This window comes from Vipera berus (assembly GCF_964194415.1).
Source record: "Vipera berus genome assembly, chromosome: 3".
Classification (NCBI taxonomy): Eukaryota; Metazoa; Chordata; class Lepidosauria; order Squamata; family Viperidae; genus Vipera; species Vipera berus.
The window spans coordinates 5858917-5879350 of record NC_138204.1 but is presented as its reverse complement, the minus strand read 5'-3'; the positions used below and the strand labels follow the sequence as shown (position 1 = coordinate 5879350).

The 20434-nt window shown below is 44.7% G+C and overlaps 1 protein-coding gene across 2 annotated transcripts; it reads left to right on the top strand.

Annotated features, from left to right (window-relative positions):
* The first annotated feature begins 2352 nt into the window (after positions 1-2352).
* Positions 2353-20025, top strand: LOC308665090 (ammonium transporter Rh type B-like). 2 transcript variants are annotated; one of them, XM_081322751.1, is made up of 3 exons: positions 2353-2366; positions 10894-11032; positions 18527-20025. In XM_081322751.1, the coding sequence occupies exon 3, from the start codon at positions 18554-18556 to the stop codon at positions 19973-19975; it is 1422 nt and encodes a 473-aa protein (XP_081178877.1). In that variant the 5' UTR covers positions 2353-2366; positions 10894-11032; positions 18527-18553; the 3' UTR covers positions 19976-20025. The 2 variants fall into 2 exon arrangements, with proteins under 2 accessions (XP_081178877.1, XP_081178876.1); XM_081322750.1 differs by lacking the exon at positions 2353-2366 and having other exon boundaries at positions 10646-11032.
* The last annotated feature ends 409 nt before the right edge of the window (positions 20026-20434 follow it).

Genomic DNA, 20434 nt, shown 5'->3' with positions numbered 1-20434 from the left:
GTCCAATTTCCCTGCAAGGTAGCTTAGAATAGAACAGAGCTGGAAGGGGCCCTGGAGGTCTTCTAGTCCAGCCCCCCACCCCCACCCCCCGCTCAAGCAGGAGAACCGTCCTATAACCATTTCAGATAAGGGACCGTCTCTAGCCTCTTCTTAAAAGATCTCCAGCGATGGAGCGCCCACGATTTCTGGAGGCAAGCTGTTCCCCTGGTTGATTGTCCTCTCCTGACTGTCAGGAAGTTTCTCCTTAATTCCAGGTTGCTTCTCTCTTTGATTAGTTTCCAACCGTTGTTTCTCGACCTTCCCTCTGGCGCTTTGGTGAATAACGCGAACCCCTCGTCTTTGTGGCAGCCCCTCAAATACCGGAACACTGCTATCACGTCTCCCCTATTTCTTCTTTTCTTTAGACTGGCCAAACCCAAACCTTGCAGCCGTTCTTCAGATTAGACTGGCTCAAAGTAGGGTTTCTGTGATGGGGATGTGTGTTTGGAGGGGGGACATAACCTGATCTCTCCCTCTCCAAGCTAGTAGCTTCTCCACAAGATCAGACTGGATCCTGGGTTAAGAGGCAGAGCCAGCCCAAAATCCCCCTCGGAAATAGTATCTGGGCCTCCCATCAACCTTACAAGGTAGTCCAGGCAAAAAGCACACCCGGTAGTACTGGGAGTCCTCGACCTATGGCAGTCGTTACTACATGGGGCTGCCCTTGGAGACTATTCGGAAGCGACAACCAGCGCAGAATGCAGCAGCGTGGACAGGGTGGCCCATGTAACACCGTGGTTGCGCGAGCGGCGCTAGTTGCCGGATGGCTTCTGGGTCCAACTCAAGCTGCGAGTTTTGACAGGTAAGTCCTCAACTTACAACAGTTCATTTAGCGACCATTCAAAGTTACGAGACTGGGGGGAAAAGTGACTTGTGACTGTTTTTTCACACTTACGACCGTTGCAGCATCCCTGTGGTCATGTGATCAAAATTCAGACACTGGCCACTGAGTCATATTTACAACGGTCGCAGTGTCCTGGGGTCACGTGATCCCCTTCTGCGACCTTCTGACAAGCAAAGTCAACGAGGAAATCCAGATTCACTGAACAACTGTGCTACTAACTTAAGTACTGCAGTGATTCGCTTAACAATGGTGGTAAGAGAGATCGTGAAATGGGGCAAAACTCATTTAACAAATGGTCTGCTCAGCAAGAGGAATTGGGGGCTCAATTGTGTTCATAAGTCGAGGACTAGCTCTACTAGTTATATGTTAGAGCGTGCACAGTCTTAGTGCGCGAGATAACCCAGCTCAGTGGGTTAGGACGCTGAGCCTGTTGATCAGAAGGTTGGCAGTTTGGCGGGTCGAATCCCGAGTGCTGCGTAACAGAGTGAGCGCCTGTTACTCGTCCCAGCTTCTGCCAACCTAGCAGTTCAAAAGCACATAAAAAAAATGCAAGTAGAAAAATAGGGACCACTACGGTGGGAAGGTAACAGCATTCCGTGTGCCTTTGGCATCTAGTCATGCCGGCCACATGACCACGGAGACGTCCTCGGACAAGCGCTGGCTCTTCGGCTTTGAAACGGAGATGAGCACTGGCCCCTAGAGTCGGAAACGACTAGCACGCATGTGCGGGGGAACCTTTACCTTTACCTAAACACAGTAAACAGTGGTCTATATTAAATGGTGGTTATTCATTCTCACGGTTTAAGAGATTTCAGGGGCTACAAAAAGCTCTTTTAGAACAGTGTTTTCTCAACCTCAGCTACTTTAAGCTGTGTGGACTTCAGCACCCAGAATTCTCCAGCCAGCATACTAAGGAATTCTGGGAGTTGGAGTCCACACATGCTGGCTAAGGAATGCTGGGAGTTGGAGTCCACACATGCTGGCCAAGGAATTCTGGGAGTTGAAATTTACACACGCTGGCTGGGGAATTCTGGGAATTAAATTGCATACTTGCTGGCTGAGGACTTCTGGGAATCGCAGCCCATACAGCTTAAACGTTAAGCCTTAAAGTTTCTTGCATTTGAGAAACATTTAGAAATATCCCCCAGCTGCACTGGGAAATAGCACCATGCTTCAATTAAGCACTGCAGTGCTCTTCTACAGCAGAAAATATGGACATTTGTATTTGAATTAAAAGGACGGGAGGACATGTTTCTTCCCCATACTTGCCTCTCCTCACTGGGTTGCCAAACACAAAAGGCGCATTCCAGAGACAAACCAACTCAGGATTGTTTCTGAAATCCAGCCAGGAGTTGGCAGGAACCTGTTTTACCTGACTTAATAGGATAGGTAGAAAAACACTCTAGTGGAGCTGAAGATCCTTAAAGCATTGCTGCCACTGTTGGCATGCTGAAGAGGCAAGAGGTGCTGAAGGGAGCGTTCGGTATGTATGCATCATGAGTGGTGGGTTGGGAAGCAGAAAGAGAGAGAGGGCAGTTCTTCGAAAGTGACGGTTGGGTAGTCTTTAAGGCATCAGGCTAGAAATCAGGAGACGGTGAGTTCTAGTCCCGCCTTAGGCTTGAAAGCAGCTGGGTGACTTTGGGCCAATCACCAGGAGACGGTGAGTTCTAGTCCTGCCTTAGAATTGAAAGCTGGCTGGGTAACTTTGGACAAATCACCAGGAGACAATATGTCCACTGCCTTAGGCATGAAAGCCAACTGGGTGACTTTGGGCCAATCACCAGGAGATGGTGAGTTCTAATCCTGCCTTAGGCATGAAAACCAACTGGGTGACTTTGGGCCAATCACCAGGAGACGGTGAGTTCTAATCCTGCCTTAGGCATGAAAACCAACTGGGTGACTTTGGGACAATCACCAGGAGACGGTGAGTTCTAGTCCTGCCTTAGATATGAAAGCTGGGTTGGCTGATTTTGAGCCAATCACCAGGAGACGGTGAGTTCTAGTTTTGCCTTAGGCATGAAAGCGGGTGGGTGACTTTGGGCCAATCACCAGGAGACGGTGAGTTCTAGTCCTGCCTTAGATATGAAAGCTGGGTTGGCTGATTTTGAGCCAATCACTAGGAGATGGTGAGTTCTAGTTTTGCCTTAGGTGTGAAAGCTGGCCAGGTGACTTTGGACGAATCACCAGAAGACAATATGTCCACTGCCTTAGGCATGCCAGCCAACTAGGTGACTTTGGGCCAATCACCAGGAGACAGTGAGTTGTTTTTTTTTAATCCCATTTATATCCCGCCCTTCTCCGAAGACTCAGGGCGGCTTACAATTTAAGCACAAACCAATGTGCTTAGCAATAGCCTTCATTCTATGTATATGCCTGCTTATTAGGGCTTTCGCCCCCCCCCCCAAAGCGGCATTATTACAAAGTCAGCTTATTGCCCCCCAACAATCTGGGTCCTCATTTTACCTACCTCGGAAGGATGGAAGGCTGAGTCAACCTTGAGCCTGGTGGGATGCGAACCTGCACTAATTGCAGGCAGCTGGTGTTACTTAAGGAGGCATTAGCCCACTGCTCCACCAAGGCTCTAATCTTGCCTTAGGCATAAAAGCCAACTGGGTGACTTTGGGCCAATCACCAGGAGATGATGAGTTGTAGTCCTGCCTTAGGCATGAAAGCCAACTGGGTGACTTTGGACCAATCACCAGGAGATGGTGAGTTGTAGTCCTGCCTTAGGCATGAAAGCCAGTTAATTGACTTTGGACCAGTCCCATTCTCTCATCCCAAATGACTCACAGGATTGTTGTGGGGAAAATAGGAGGTGGAATTAGGTACGCTCTCTGTCTTGAGTTATTTATAAAAATAATAAAGGTTGTATTTTTTTTAAAAAAGGCCTAAATCTATAAAGGGGAGGGGAGAGAATGTGCTTTAAAATTCATGCAGCAGGCATGCAATATTGCCACTATCGCAAAAAGAAAAGCTGTATCCTGTCCATTTGTGTGCAATAACGTCACCATGCCTCTGGCTATCGTAAAACAGATGGTCAGTGTAAACTGGCTGTCCAGAGAACTTTGCTTAAGATAAACCTCCCAAATAAATAAAAACAAACAGATAAACACCTCCATGTTCAAAGCATTGGGCTACAAGGTACTCTTAGTAAGATAAGGGTGAGGAAGAGAGGAAGACATGTCAAGACCTGTGCGACTTAAACATGTGTTTGCATTGCAATAAATGTCAAGATTAGGGTGCATGTTGAGCTGTGCAGGTGGGAATTCCAAGCCAATTTTATGAATGGCCAGGAATACAGAAGCAATACAAACCAGCTGTCAATCATTGGGCAAAGGCAGTTGTGGGATTCAGCTGGTTCGCACCGGTTCAGTAGAACCGGTAGCTAAATTTTGCTGAGTTCGGAGTACTGGCTGAATGCCCACTGCTTCCAGAAGTCCAATCTAGGCCTCGGCGGCCTGGAGGAGGCCTCCCAGGCCTAGAATGGCCCACTGGAAGTGCATGCATGCCACTTCCAGATGTCCATTCTAGGCCTTGGATGCCTGGAGGAGGCCTCCCAGGCCTAGAAAAGCCCACCGGGAGTGCATGCATGCCACTTCCAGATGTCCATTCTGGGCCTCGGATGCCTGGAGGAGGCCTCCCAGGCCTAGAATGGCCTGCCAGAAGTGCATGGATGCCACTTCCAGATGTCCATTCCAGGCCTCAGACGCCTGGAGGAGGCCTCCCAGGCCTAGAACGGCCCACTGGAAGTGCATGCATGCCACTTCCAGATGTCCATTCTAGGCCTCGGATGCCTGGAGGAGGCCTCCCAGGCCTAGAACAGCCCACCGGAAGTTCGTGGATGCCACTTCCAGATGTCCATTCTAGGCCTCGGACGCCTGGAGGAGGCCTCCCAGGCCTAGAACAGCCCACCGGAAGTTCGTGGATGCCACTTCCAGATGTCCATTCTAGGCCTCGGACGCCTGGAGGAGGCCTCCCAGGCCTAGAACAGCCCACCGGAAGTTTGTGGATGCCACTTCCGAAACTCCGTTCTAGCCCAGGCCTGCATCCAATAAGAGAACCGTTTGTTCAGGCATTTCAATCCCACCACTGGGCAAAGGTCTTCCTCAAAGGCGGGAACTGCTATGTATAAAGGGCTTAAAAGATTACCAATCAATATTATAAATGATAAATTCTATAACAGAATTTGTCTTCGTTCACAGATTATGAGCTGGGATGTTGAACACCCGCATTCACAAAATGTTGGGCTTCCTCTGTAACGATAAATGCTAATTAAATGTCAGATAACCCCTCCTTCCTTGCATGTCAGATAAAAAGCTTTTGCTTTAATACAGGGTAGTAGTCCTTTACTTACAGCCTCTCGTTTAGTGAGCGTTCCAAGTTACAACGGCACTGGAAAAGGGGACTTATGGCCATTTTTCACACTTAACGACCGCTACAGCCTCCCCATGGTCACGTGATCAAAATTTGGACGCTTGGCAGGTGGCTTATATTGATGATGGTCGCAGTGTTGCACGGCATCCCCTTTCGCGATCTTCTGACAAGCAAAGACAATGGGGAAATTAGATTCACAGGTTACTAACTGAACAGCTGCAGTGATTCCCTTAAACCCTGTTAAGACAGTTCGTAAAATGGGGCAAAATTCACTTAACTGTCTTGCTCAGCAACAGAAATGTTGGGCTCAATTGTGGCCGTAAGTAGCGGACTTACCGAGATTGATCCAGAGGATGTCGAGCTTTCTTAGATCTGACACAATTAGCCTAATACGATTCTGATTTACTTCAATTATATGATGGAGAAAGAAATTGGTCTTTTCTAGGAAACTCCACTTATTTTTTCCCCTCTTCATGAAGGCTTCCTTTGGTTTTCAAGGAAGGACTCTTACATTTCCAACAACAATATTTCAAAATGTTGTGATCCTGAACCCACAATCTGCATGCCACACGCCCCTTTATTTCTACAGGGCAATTTAGCAGATTTTTTACAGGATTACTGCAATGTGCAGAAACTGAAGAATCACAGCTTTAAGAACTGGGTTAAGATTTATTTTCAGGGTTACATTCAAATGTCTGCAAATTCCGGAGACGAGAAAGAGAAATGTATTTATTTATACGTGTTTATGTCGCTGTCTAAATTGTTGCAGAATCAAGAGACTCAGACCTCGGTTTCAAAAGAAGTGTTTTATTTTGCGCGCAAAAGGTTCAGAACAAAAAGCAAAGTCAATGTCTGAACACGTTTTTCAGGGCAAAGCAAGTACATATATAGTCTCCAAAAGTAGCAAAACACGGAAATGTAACTTATGAGCTCTGATTGGTTACATGAATTCGAAGCCCCCTTCTAGCTCATCCCTAGCCCCACTTTGCGATGCTAAATTATAGCTAAATATCTTGCAACCTTGTCTTTAGCAAAGGTCACAGGTGTCTTGCTAGCATCTAAGTTTCCTGTACCATGTTTGTGGTTAGCTACAAGCGAGACATATGTGGTTAGCTGTAACTGAACTTCGTGTTGGCCTAGGAGATGTGACCTACAGTTGAACTTGTGGTTTGGCATTTTCCATTTCCTTGTTCTTCTTCTAACTAATACACGTATTTTCTCACTTTTATGTCCTACCTCACTTTTATGACATGCAGCATTCTTATGTATCTTTCTTTATGGCCTGCCTCAAAATAATATTGGGAGATGAAAGGTAAGGAGGAAGTCCCAGGATTAAGCAAGAATTTAGATCTAAATCTTGAGAGTGAATGAAAGTTGTAAGCATGCCTTTGGGATTAGGGTAATAATATTTACAGATATTCTACAATTAAAGAAAAATATTGCTATGTTTGGAGTTGTGACTTCAAGGCAGGGGAGAACCTGAAAGGTGGAATTAATTATATAAACTTGTGCTGATATTCCCCAGAAAGGTGTGCAAGATTAAAGGTGGGGGTTGATGAGCCGTGGTGGTGCAGTGGTTAGAATGTGGTATTGCAGGCTGACTCTGCCGACTGCCAGCAGTTCGACCCTGACCGGCTCAAGGTTGATTCAGCCTTCCATCCTTCCAGGTTTGGTAAACATGAGGACCCAGATTGTTGGGGGCAATAGGCTGACTCTGTAAAACACTGTGAAGCATTGTGAAACGGTCTTATCTCTCTCTCTCTCTCTCTCTCTCTCTCTCTCTCTCTCTCTCTCTCTCTCTCTCTCTCTCTCTCTCTCTCTCTCTCTCTCTCTCATTATCTATTGATTCCAATATCTATTAGAATGCAGCATTATCTATTTATTATCTATCTATTTCTATCTTTCTGTTACCTTTCTTTCTTTCTTTCTATCTATCTATCTATCTATCTATCTATCTATCTATCTATCTATCTATCTATCTATCTATCCCAATATCTATTAGAATGCAACATATCTCTCTCTCTTATCTATCTGTCTGTCTGTCTGTCTGTCTGTCTGTCTGTCTATCTATCTATCTATCTATCTATCTATCTATCTATCTATTATCTATCTATCTATCTATCCCAATATCTATTAGAATGCAACATATCTCTCTCTCTTATCTGTCTGTCTGTCTGTCTGTCTGTCTGTCTGTCTGTCTGTCTGTCTGACTGTCTATCTATCTATCTATCTATCTATCTATCTATCTATCTATCTATCTATCTATCTATCTATCCATCTAATGATCCATCTATCCCTATCTATCTATCTATCTATCTATCTATCTATCTATCTCTTAGAATGCGGTATTGCAGGCTAACTCTGCATTACAGAGTCGGCCTCTTGCCCCCCAACAATCTGGGTCCTCATTTAACTGACCTCAGAAGGATAGCAGACTGAGTCAACCAGTTAAGTGAATTATATGGTCGTTAAATGAATCGGGCTTCCCCTAGTGACTTTGGTTGTCGGAAGCTGGCTGGCAAGGTTGCAAGTGGAGATCACATGACCCTAAGATGCGGCAGGATGGTCTTAAATAGATACTTGCTGGCCAAATGGCCAAATTTTGATCCGATGATGATCGTGGGGATGCTGTCAAGGCTGTTCAGTGCAAGCCATGCTTGCAAGTCACTTTTCTGAGGGCCGCTGCAACTTCCAACAGTCACTAAACGAATGATTATAGTTCAGCCCAGGTTTTCAGGAGACACGCAGAAAACCTGGTCTGATTTTGAACAGGTAATCAGGGTCAGGGCTGGTTAATATTTGGAAGAGAAACTTCCTGGAGATCCCAGGGAAAATTAGCTTCCCCCTGTCATTCAACAGTCTTCCTTTTTCTGATTAGGTCATCAGTCCTCAAAAGGCAGGTGGGACTTTGTCCTCTTGCAAGTCCTACCTGAGGGAGAACCATGACAAGGCATTTTATTTGGGTCACCTCCATGTCCCCTTTGTGCACAGTCAGCAATTAAGGCAACGTCTCTCCTGAGTCAAGCTCAGCTCCAGTTCTGTAGGTGGAGCTTTCTGGGCCCCAGTGGAAAAAGTTCAGCATTTTCAGGAATTATTTTTTTTCGTCATTTCTTTCCATTCGAGCGTTCAGCCCAGTGGTGGGATTCAGCCAGTTCGCACCGGTTCAGCAGCTAATTTTTGGTTGCCCGGGCCCAGAATGGATTTCCGGAAGTGGCATCCAAACAGAGAACTGGTTGTTCACCTATTTGAATCCCACCACTGGTTCAGCCCTAGGATTTTCACCCAAGGTGCTTAAAATAGCAATAGCAATAGCACTTAGAGCAGGGGTAGGCAACCTTGGCTCTTTGATGACTTGTGGACTTGTGGACTTCAACTCCCAGAATTCCTGAGCCAGCATGGGGGAACTATGGCCCCTTCATGACGCGTGGACTTCAACTCCCAGAATTCCTGAGCCAGCTTGGCTCAGCTTGGAAACGTCTCCCTTCCCCTCAGCATGGCTGGCTCAGGAATTCTGGGAGTTGAAGTCCACGAGTCCTAAAAGGGCCAAGGTTATGCAGTTCATTTAGTGACGGCTCCAAATTACAAGGGCACTGAAAACCGGTGAATTAGGACCTTTTTTCACACTTCACATCGGTTGCAGCATGCCCGTGGTCACGTGATCACAATTCAGATGTTTGGCAACTGACTCATATTTATGACAGTCGCAGTGTCCCAAGTCACGTGATCGCCTTTTGCGACCTTCTGAGAAGCAAAGACAAGGGGGAAGCCAGATTCGCTTAACCACCGTGTTACTAATTTAACAACTGCAGTGATTCACTTAACCACTTTGGCAAGGTAGGTTGTTAAAGGGGGCAAAATTTACTTAACAACTGTCTCGCTTAGCAACATCAATGTTGGTCTCAGTGGTGGCTGTAACTCGAGGACTGCCTGTGGTGTATATCTTGACTGCTGTCTCCTTTACAGCTGGGGCCCCAGCAGCCTTTATGGCAAACAGGAGATCAAAATTGGGGTGACAACCTGTTACAGGTTCCTCCAGGAAAACTAAGGTTTGTTTGCTGCATATATATAACCAAGGATTTTGTCTGAAATGGTATAGGGTTTCCTGCCTGAGCAGGGGGTTGGACTAGAGGGCCTCCAAGGTCCCTTCCAACTCTATTATTAGAACAGAACAGAACAGAACAGAACAGAATAGAATAGAATAGAATAGAATAGAATAGAATAGAATAGAATAGAATAGAATAGAATAGAATAGAATAGAATAGAATAGAATAGAATAGAATAGAATAGAATAGAATAGAATAAGTTGTTGTTGTTGTATTATAGGATAACGGTGGTGGTGATAGCTCCACACACTCCAGATTTTCTCTGGAAGTCATCATTTTGACCCATGCTGAATGCAGCACATCTGCCCTATTTATTAGAGGCTTCAAGAAAGAGGCCACCTCTTTAAGAAATGCCCCCATGGAAATTAGTGTAACTGCCAAAAGCAGAAGCAGCAAAAGAACATCTGGCTGCTTTAATGTGCAACAAAGATGCTGCTCACCATCTGGATGGGCCTTTTTCATGTCACTGCCCTGACAGAGGCCTTTTGAAATGCTCCTCTAAGAGAATATAAGAGTTTCTCTAAAGGAAGGCAGAGGGACAGAAGGCTCCTTCCCATCTAGAGAATCCATAATAGCCAGAATTGGAAGGGACCTTGGAGGGCATCTAGCCCAACCCCCTGCTCACACAGGAGACCCTATACCATTTCAGACAAACGGCTGCCCAGTCTCTTCTTAAAAAACTTCCAGTGTTGGAGCATTCCCAGCTTCTGGAGGCAAGATGTTCCACTGGTTAATTGTTTTAACTGTCAGGAGGTTTCTCCTTAGTTCTAGGTTGCTTCTCTCCTTGATTACTTTCCATCCGTTGCTTCTTGTCCTGCCTTCAGGCGCTTTGGAGAATAGCTTGACTGCCTCTTCTTTGGGGCAGCCCCTGAGACATTGGAACACCGCTATCATGTCCCCCCTCGCCCTTCTCTTCATTAGCCTAGTCCAGGGGTAGGCGACCTTGGCTCTTTTATGATTCGTGAACTTCAACTCCCAGAATTCCTGAGCCAGCATGGCTCAGCTTGGAAACCTCTCCCTTTCCCCTCAGCATGGCTGGCTCAGGAATTCTGGGAGTTGAAGTCCACGAGTCCTGAAGGAGCCACGGTTGCCTACCCCTGGCCTGTACCTACCCAATTTCAGCAACCATTCTTTCTATGTTTTAGCTTCCAGATGGAAACTATCTCATACGTGCCTTGAAAAAACAAAAACCAGAGAAGATTGTTACTCTGGGGATAGGTCACCGGGAAACGTTCTCAGGGTTAGGGTTGGCTTTGTGGGTTGCGTTGCAATAATCAATAAAAGTTACAATTTAACTCCAATCCAGGCCCAAGGATCTCCTTCTGGATTGCAAACCTATAAAAGAAGTGGGACATCGGCAAGATGCATTTCCCAACTCCTTTGAATGGTGGAGCTTTGTCAAAGACAGCTGTCAAAGACAGCTCTATAGCAGAACTCAGGTCCATACGAAATAAATACCTTCCTTGCCTCATTAAAAAAAAATCAAATTAGAGCTTTTTCTGAGTACTAACTTTCAACTTCCTTTTCCTGCAGCAGCACCCAAGTGACTCCAAAGGACAAACACAGCGACTACTGGGGTAACACTACTACACTACACCGAGGAATTGCTATTTGGGATCGACGAAGAGGGTACAACTGTGAAGAGTAGCTGAAATCCACTGAGTCCGGAAGGGTGAGCATTTGTGTAAAGCAGGGGTGGGGGACGATGGCTCCTTTACGACTCGTGGACTTCAACTCCCAGAATTCCTGAGCCAGCTACGCTCAGGAATTCTGGGAGTTGAAGTCCACGAGTCGTAAAGGGGCCGTCGTTCCTCACCCCTGGTGTACAGTTTACCTCACACGAGGCTCTCAAAGGTGCTTTTTTCTTCCTCAGGAGGCAATTGGACTTTCTTGTTTTTCTTTGAAGGTGTTAGGACCATTCAGGAACCAATAGAATAGAATAGAATAGAATAGAATAGAATAGAATAGAATAGAATAGAATAGAATAGAATAGAATAGAATAGAATAGAATAGAATAGAATAGAATAGAAAATATGGAATAGAATAGAATAGAATAGAATAGAATAGAATAGAATAGAATAGAATAGAATAGAATAGAATAGAATAGAATAGAATAGAATAGAATAGAAAATATGGAATAGAATAGAATAGAATAGAATAGAATAGAATAGAATAGAATAGAATAGAATAGAATAGAATAGAATAGAATAGAATAGAATAGAAAATATGGAATAGAATAGAATAGAATAGAATAGAATAGAATAGAATAGAATAGAATAGAATAGAATAGAATAGAATAGAATAGAATAGAATAGAATAGAAAATATGGAATAGAATAGAATAGAATAGAATAGAATAGAATAGAATAGAATAGAATAGAATAGAATAGAATAGAAAATATGGAATAGAATAGAATAGAATAGAATAGAATAGAATAGAATAGAATAGAATAGAATAGAATAGAATAGAATAGAATAGAATAGAATAGAATCTTTATAGAGAATAGAATAGAATAGAATAGAATAGAATAGAATAGAATAGAATAGAATAGAATAGAATAGAATAGAATAGAATAGAACCTTGGAGGTCATCTAGTCCAACCCCCTCCACCCAAGCAGGAGACCCTACACCATTTCTGACAAGTGACAGTCCAGTCTTCTCTTGAAAGCCTCCAGTGATGAAGCTCCCAAAACTTCTGAAGGCAATCTGTTCCATTGGTTGATTGTTCTCACTGTCAGAAAAATTCTCCTTACTTTCAGGTTGAGTCTCTCCTCGGTCAGTTTCCATCTGTTATTCCTTGTCTGGTCTTCAGGTGCTTTGGGAAATAGGTTGACCCCCTCCTCTCCGGGGCAGCCCCTCCAATATTGGAAGACTGCTATCATGTATGTCTTCCCTGGTCCTTCTCTTCACTAGACTAGCCATGCCCAGTTCCTGAAACTGTTCTTCATATATTTTAGTCTCCAGTCTGCCGGTCATCTTTTTTGCTCTTCTCTGCACTCTTTCTAGAGTCTCGACATCTTTTCTGTAGTGTTGGAGACCAAAATTGGTTGCAGTATTCTAGGTGTGGCCTCACTAAGGCTTTATAGAGTGGTATTAGTGTTCTGTACCAGCCTGCTACTGGCCCTGCAGGAAAAGCAGGGACAACCCCTTTACAAACGGCAAGAGGCTGGAATAAAGCCTGCCAAATTTATTAACATAAAACAGAGCAAGACAAGACACCAACCATGAAACAGGAGCTATGAAACAGGAACTATCCAAGCGGTTGCCTTCAGCAAACCAGCCCTCCCACACATTCCCCTTAAATACAGTTCAGGGCGTGGCCTCTCTCTGCCTCCTTCCGAGGTGCCCCATTGCCTTCCTCTGTTTACTCCTGATTGACTGCCTCCTGCGTCGGGCGTCCTTGAACAGGGCCAGCTGTGGGTCATCTTCATCCACGCTGTCAGGCTCACACAGCTGGGTCTCCGTCGTGACCAGGTGGGAGGGGCCCGGCTGAGGGCTCTGCGGAGCCTCAAGGCCATCATCAGCAAGCTCTTCAACACCCCCCTCCTCCTCCTCTGAGTCGTCCGACCCAACTGCCGAACCCACAGGCTGACCCTGAATCACAACAATTAGCACCTCACGCGATCTTGAGTGAACCCCTCTGTTAATGCAATTTAGGATTGCGTTTGGCTTTTTTGGCTGCCGCCGCACACCATTGGCTCATATTTCACTGATTGTCCGCTAAGACTCCAAGATTCCTCTCACAGTTACTGGAAGGATTTATATTGGTTGCTCCCCACCATCCAGTCAAAGCTGAAGAAGCTTCTTGGATGAGAAGCGAAAAAGAAAAACAAAGAAAGTTCAGGTGCGTCCTGAGGAAAAACCACACCTGGACGACTGAGAATCTCCATAGACACACTTACACAACGTTGTGTAATACACACTGTGGCTTTATTTGAGTGGGTCAAGATTCAGGTTAGTTATGATTGTAAGACGCCCACAGTTTACCCTGCATAAAAGAAGGGGCCAATCCATTTTACAAATAAACACGACTATCGGGCAAATAGGTTGTAAAGATAGTCCTCGACTTACGACCACAATTTCTGTCGTTAAGCAAAACCGTTGTTCAGTGAGCCATGCCCAGTTGTACGACCTTTTTGCCACGGTTGTTAAGGAAATCACTGCTGCTAAGTGAATCACGCAGTCGTTGGTGGTCGGAAGCTGGCTGAGATAGTCGTGAATGGCGATCACATGACCCCGGGATGCTGCGATACATGCCTGTTGCCAAGCGCCTAAATTTTGATCACATGACCATGGAGATGCTATCACGGTCGTAAATGTGAGTACTGGTTTTAAGTCACTTTTTCTTCGTGCCATTGTAACTTCGAACAGTTGCTAACTGAATGGTTGTGAGTTGTGTTGGATGCCATTGGAAGCAAAGGGGAGTAGGTTTAGTCCCAAAGGGTCCCTGAGAGCTTTATGAGTTGTGGACTTCAACTCCCAGAATTCCTGAGCCACGGTTCCCCACCCCTGGGCTAGGGGTTTCCAAACTTGGCATAGCTGGCTGAGGAATTCTGGGAATTGAAGTCCGCAAGTCTTAAGGTTGCCTGGTTTAGGCTTAACTAACCTCCCCATCGGCTGGGTTGTATAGTGAGGCATAGAGTCAAAGCCCTAGAGTGACCTTACAGATATGGAGCCCCTCTAGGAACCCCACGATGATGATGAAGGCGATGGCTACTATTGTTCACTTTCCTAAAGTCATACGAAGGGAAGGAATAATATGGAAAGAAGGAGCTCAGAGAAGTTAAGCATTTCCAAACTCCATCTATGGGGTCCTGACTTGCAACACTGTGGTTTGGTTTAACTTTAAAAAAAAAACAGTAGTGGGAAACCATCTCAGCCATCTTTGTCACTTCTGGACCTGGCTCAAATATATATATATATATATATATATATATATATATATATATATATATATATATATATATATATATATATATATATATATATATATATATATATATATATATATATATATATATATATATATATATATATATATATATATATATATATATATATATATATATATATATATATATATATATATATATATATATATATATATATATATATATATATATATATATATATATATATATATATATATATATATATATATATATATATATATATATATATATATATATATATATATATATATATATATATATATATATATATATATATATATATATATATATATATATATATATATATATATATATATATATATATATATATATATATAAAAATATATATATATATATATATATATATATATATATATATATATATATATATATATATATGTTTTCGTAGATTTTCACGGGTACAGGTATGTAGGTCTTGGCGTATATTGAGGGTGTCTTGGCGACGTTTCGACGAGGTCCCACTCGTCATCTTCAGGCTGGTGTCTTCGGTTTTGTGCTCACACAAGCATGAAACCGAAGACACCAGCCTGAAGATGACGAGTGGGACATTGTCGAAACGTCGCCAAGACACCCTCAATCCTACACAGGAAAAGACCCGAATACGCCAAGACCTACATATATATTACACATAGACCTACACATATATTATATTTATATTTATTAAATTTTTATACCGCCCTTCTCCCGAAAGACTCAGGGCGGTGTACAGGGCAATAAATATTAAAAAACAAAGTATAAAAGTTAAAAAACAATTCAATAATTATGCCCGATATATACAATAATAAAACCATATTAAAAACCCAACCCCAAACCCATCAAACCAGGCCGGATTGCTCAAATAAATAGGTTTTTAGATCCCGCCGGAAGGAGCGAAGGTCAGGGGCCATACATACATACACATACACATACATACATACACATACATACATATATATACATATGTATACATACATATGTATATATACATACATATATATATGTATGTGTATGTATGTATATGTATGTATACATACACATACATACATATATACATACTGTACATATATATGTGTATGTAAATATGTATGTGTATGTATGTATATATATGTGTGTATGTGTATACACACACACACACACACACACACACACACACACATACGGTGGCTCAGTGGGTTAGGATGCTGAGCTTGTCAAACTGAAGGTTGGCAGTTTGGCAGGTCGAATCCCGAGTGCCGCGTAACAGAGTGAGCGCCTGTTACTTGTCCCAGCTTCTGCCAACCTAGCAGTTCGAAAGCACGTAAAAAGGCAAGTAGAAAAATAGGGACCACTACGGTGGGAAGGTAACAGCGTTCCGTGCGCCTTTGGCGTCTAGTCATGCCGGCCACATGACCACGGAGACGTCATATATATTTCCCCAGCTGTGGTTGTCAAACTCTAAAACACCAGCAATGAGAACAAAGATCAGAAAGAGACGGTGGGAAGTTTTGAACCCTACGGACAAGTAGACCTTAGCAACCGTTGGAAGATCCCACCTACCTGAAAAAGGGGAATTATGACACCCGGATCCAAGGTTCTGAGAGTCCCCCCCCTCCTGCCCATGGTCATGTGACCGCACTTTGAACACTCAGCAACATGGCTGCAGTTATTTATTTGCTTGTTTATTTATTTGTCTGTTTGTTTATTACATCTCTAAGCGGTGCATGCTAAACCTATACTTTACAGCTGTTTGCAGCATCCCAAGGTCATCTGCCCATGTTTTACAATGGTTTTTGCTGAAGATTGCCAGCACTTACTTCTGATTTTTGGCAAAACCATGCCCCTAGTGACCCAATGGGTTTGCTTAATGACCGTGCCTATCGCTTAATGATTGCCGGGGGGAAAAATTGTAAAAACTGGTCGGTTATGGCTATGCGACCGTAACCTGAAGGCTAAATGTATGAATGCGTGAATCCAGATTTTCAAAGCAAAGTACGGCTGGCACGGATGGATTCTTCCTAGCCTTCTAGCATCAAAGATTAGGACAAAAGTGGACAGGTAGAAACTCTAGAGAGGGACATCCAAATTTGCACGGCCACTGGTCCAGGTTGGACCGAGGATTAGAAGATCTTCCAGGTTTCTTCCCAGTTTTTGATACTCTCCAGCTGAACCTTGTCTCATAAAGGAGAGGGCGTCATCTCTGTAGGAAAGAGACAATTTGGTCTACTGGTTAAGGTACCAGGCTAGAAAACAGGAGAATGTGAATCCTAGTCCCTCCTTAGACATGAAAGCTGGCTGAGTGACTTTGGCCCAATCACCTGGAGACTGTGAGTTCTAGACTTTCCTTAGGCATCACAAACACATTGGTGACTTTGGCCCAGTCACCAGGAGTTTGTGAGTTCTAGTCCTGCCTTGGGCATAAAAGCCAGCTGGGTGACTTTGGGCCAATCACTAGGAGATGGTGAGTTCTAGTCCCACTTTAGGCATAAAAGCCAGCTGGGTGACTTTGGGCCATTCAACCAGGAGATGGTGAGTCCTAGTCCCACTTTAGACATAAAAGCCAACTGGGTGACTTTGGGCCAATCACCAGGAGATGGTGAGTTCTAGTCCCACTTTAGGCATAAAAGCCAGCTGGGTGACTTTGGGCCATTCAACCAGGAGATGGTGAGTTCTAGTCCCACTTTAGGCATAAAAGCCAACTGGGTGACTTTGGGCCAATCACCAGGAGATGGTGAGTTCTAGTCCCACTTTAGGTACGAAAGAGGGTGACTTTGGGCCATTCAACCAGGAGACGGTGAGTTCTAGTCCCGCCTCAGGCATGAAAGTCAGCTGGGTGACTTTGGGCCAATCACTTTCTCAGCCTAATCTCACTACCTCTCACAAGGTTGCTGTTGTGGGGGAAATGGAAGGAGGAAGGAGCATAAGGTATGTTCTCCAGCTGATTTATAAAAGCAATACAGGTGGGATAAAAATAACTAATTTTTAAAAATTGCCTTGTGCTTCTCAAACAAACATACCCTGGATTGATAGCCACTGTGGCTTACCCTGAATGGGTGTATTTATGGTTTCCTACCAGATTTCATATTTTCTATGTAATTGAACATTCTAACTTCTTCTTTAAAAAAAAAGATCCAGCAAGATCAGCCAATATATTGATGGCAAACAATACCGAAATTGCCTTTTACCTTTCGGTGATGAGGGCTCAACAACCTTAGTTATTCAGAAATTGCCGTGATGAAATCTGGTCAGAGTCCACATCTTTGGACCAATTCAGTGAGGAATGTTAAGGAGGACACTTTTATCGCCGCATATTGTGACATTTTTGATCGTTGGTCCAAAAAGGCATCTCTGCAATTTTCTGAAGCTTGCACAAGAAACAAGTTAAATCTCTCAGTAGAAGTGGATTCTATCTTTGGTTAATGTTTAACGTCACAGTTTAAATGCCTCATATAAGTGTCATTGTACAAGCATAAAGGACACCAGGAATGACCTTCTTTTTATTTTCTGCTACTGTCAGCCTTACCAGAGGCCTCGGAGGCTAAACCCAGACAAATAAACTAATTCTATTTTATTGTAAAGCTACATTAACAGAATCTCACGGTTTCGAAAGTGCAATTCTCCCGCCATCAACTTTACAGCCTAACAACATGGCTGGCTGAAGAATTCTTGGATTTGAAGTCCACACTTTGAGTGAGAAACACTGAGCTATGGGGCGGGGGGAGAGGTAGTCCTCGACTTACAATCCCAACGGAGCCCAAAGCTTTGTTGCTAAGCGAGACATTTGTTCAGCGCGACGTTTTGTTAAGTGAATTTTGCCTCGTTTTGCGACCTTCCTTGCCACAGTTGTTAAGGGAATCTGGTTAATTTAGCAACACGGTTGTTAAGGGAATCTGGCTTCCCCATTGACTTTGCTTGTCAGAAGGTCGCAAAGGGGGGGTCATGTGACCCTGGAGGACACTGCAACCATTATAAGTACATGCCAGTTGCCAAGCTTCCAGGGGACCGCGAGGATGCTGCAACAGTCGTAAGTCACTTTTTTCACTGCCGTTGTACCCTCAAACAGTCCCTAAATGAACTGTTTGAAGTCGAGGACTTCCTGTGCTACTTGCAGAAATCCCTTGGCTTTGCAAGGTTGGGTCTGGTGGACGTTTGAAAAGTCGACCAAACGTTGGAAGACCTTTGGAACGGCCTTCTCAAAATTGTCTACATATTTGCGTCTTCTCATTGCCTTTTCACAGGTTCGTCTTGGACCTTCTGAGTGAAACATGTCCAAACTCTTCTCCACCAGCCTCCGTTGCCGGTTACCCGTCTTGCTCTTTGTCTTTCAAGGCGCCCTCCTCTTCATCTTTGTGCTCTTCGCAACGTACGACCGGCACACGGATGCTGCCCGCCAGCCTGCTGACGTTGACCCAGATGATAACCAGCTCTACGTCTTGTTCTCTCTCTTCCAAGACATCCAGTTGATGTTGTTGGTTGGCCTCGGTTTGCTTCTGGCGTTTATGAAAGGCTACGGGGTCAGTGCTGTGGCCTACAACTTCCTGTTGTCCAACTTCTCCGTGCAGTGGGCCCTGATTGTGCAGGGGTTCATCTATCACTACCACGATGGAAAGATCCACCTAGGCCTCTATAACCTTCTGACTGCAGAGTTTGCCACGGTGACTGTCCTCATCTCTGCGGGGGCCATCTTGGGCCGAACCAGTCCCATCCAGCTGCTCCTCATGGGCTTCTTTGAGGTGCCCCTCTACGTAGCTTGCGAGTGGCTAATTATAAGCTACTTCCAAGCGGTGGACATTGGAGGAACTGTCACCGTCCATGTCTTTTCTTGCTACTTTGGTCTGGGGGCCTCCATAGCTTTGTACAGGTCAGGACTCCAGACGAGACACCCCAAGGAGACTCCCTCTTACATCTCTGATCTCCTGTCCCTGGTGGGCGCCATATTCCTTTGGGTCTTCTGGCCCAGTTTTGTTTCCGTTCTTGTCCATCCGGGTGATGCCCAACATAGGGCCGTGCTGCACACCTGGATTACGCTCAGCGCTAGCGTCTTGACCACGTTTGCTCTCTCCAGCCTTCTGGAGAAGAAAGGCAAAGTCAGCATGGGCCACCTACAGAATGCCACCTTGGCTGGAGGCGTGGCCATCGGAACAGTAGCCGACATGGCCATTGGTCCAGGCGGGGCATTTCTCCTGGGGATCCTGTCATCTCTGGCCTGCATCCTTGGCTTCAAATATATGACCCCGTTCTTGGCCAACAAAGTCCACCTTCAAGACCAGTGTGGGATCCACAACCTTCACGGTCTTCCAGGCATCCTCGGAGCCGTGGCTGGGATCGTGGCCATTTTGTTAGTACCAGATGAAGCCTACGGGCACCAGCTCTACCATGTCTTCCCCGCCCGAAGTCCAGCCTTACAAAATGCCACTGTGGAGACCACCTTCATTGGAGAAAGCTTGGGAAGGAGCACTTCGGAACAGGCTCTTTTTCAAGCTGTAGGCCTCAGCATCTCGGTCATTGTGTCCCTCGTAGGAGGCTATCTGACGGGGCTGCTTTTAAAACTCCCCTTCTTAGCCCAGCCTCCTGACCAATTCTGCTTTGACGACGAGCTTTATTTTCAAATCCAGAAGCCCCTTGAGAACGTGAACGTGGACCAGGCGGAGGAAAACCTTCAGACGCCCCTGAAGAACAAAGTGTGACGGCCTTTTATTTATCCCTGCGGTGAAGCGGCAATAAATTCCTCCATGTAGTACAATCAGCGCAAGCCTAGATTTCATGGAGGCCCCTCCACTGTGGAGGAGATCCCTCTGATCAATATTTAGGGGTGGCTACTTTGGAATTTATTTGCTAAATTTGGGGGTGCTTACTTTGGAATCCGTGACCAAAAATCTCCCCTTACAAAAAAGGGAAACTCTGCTTTTTATATCTCGCTGCATATAGGTAACCCTTGACTTACAACCGGTCACTTAGCAACTGCTCAAAGTTACGACAACCCCCACCCCACCCCCCCACCCACACACAAAAGGGACTCGTGATCCAGATTTAAAGTTTCAACGGCCACGTCCCTCCCAGTTGCGTGACTCCATTTTGGGCACCGGGAAAATGCCCCACATTTAGGGTTATTTGCAGTGCCCTGACGTCATGTCACTTACCTACAG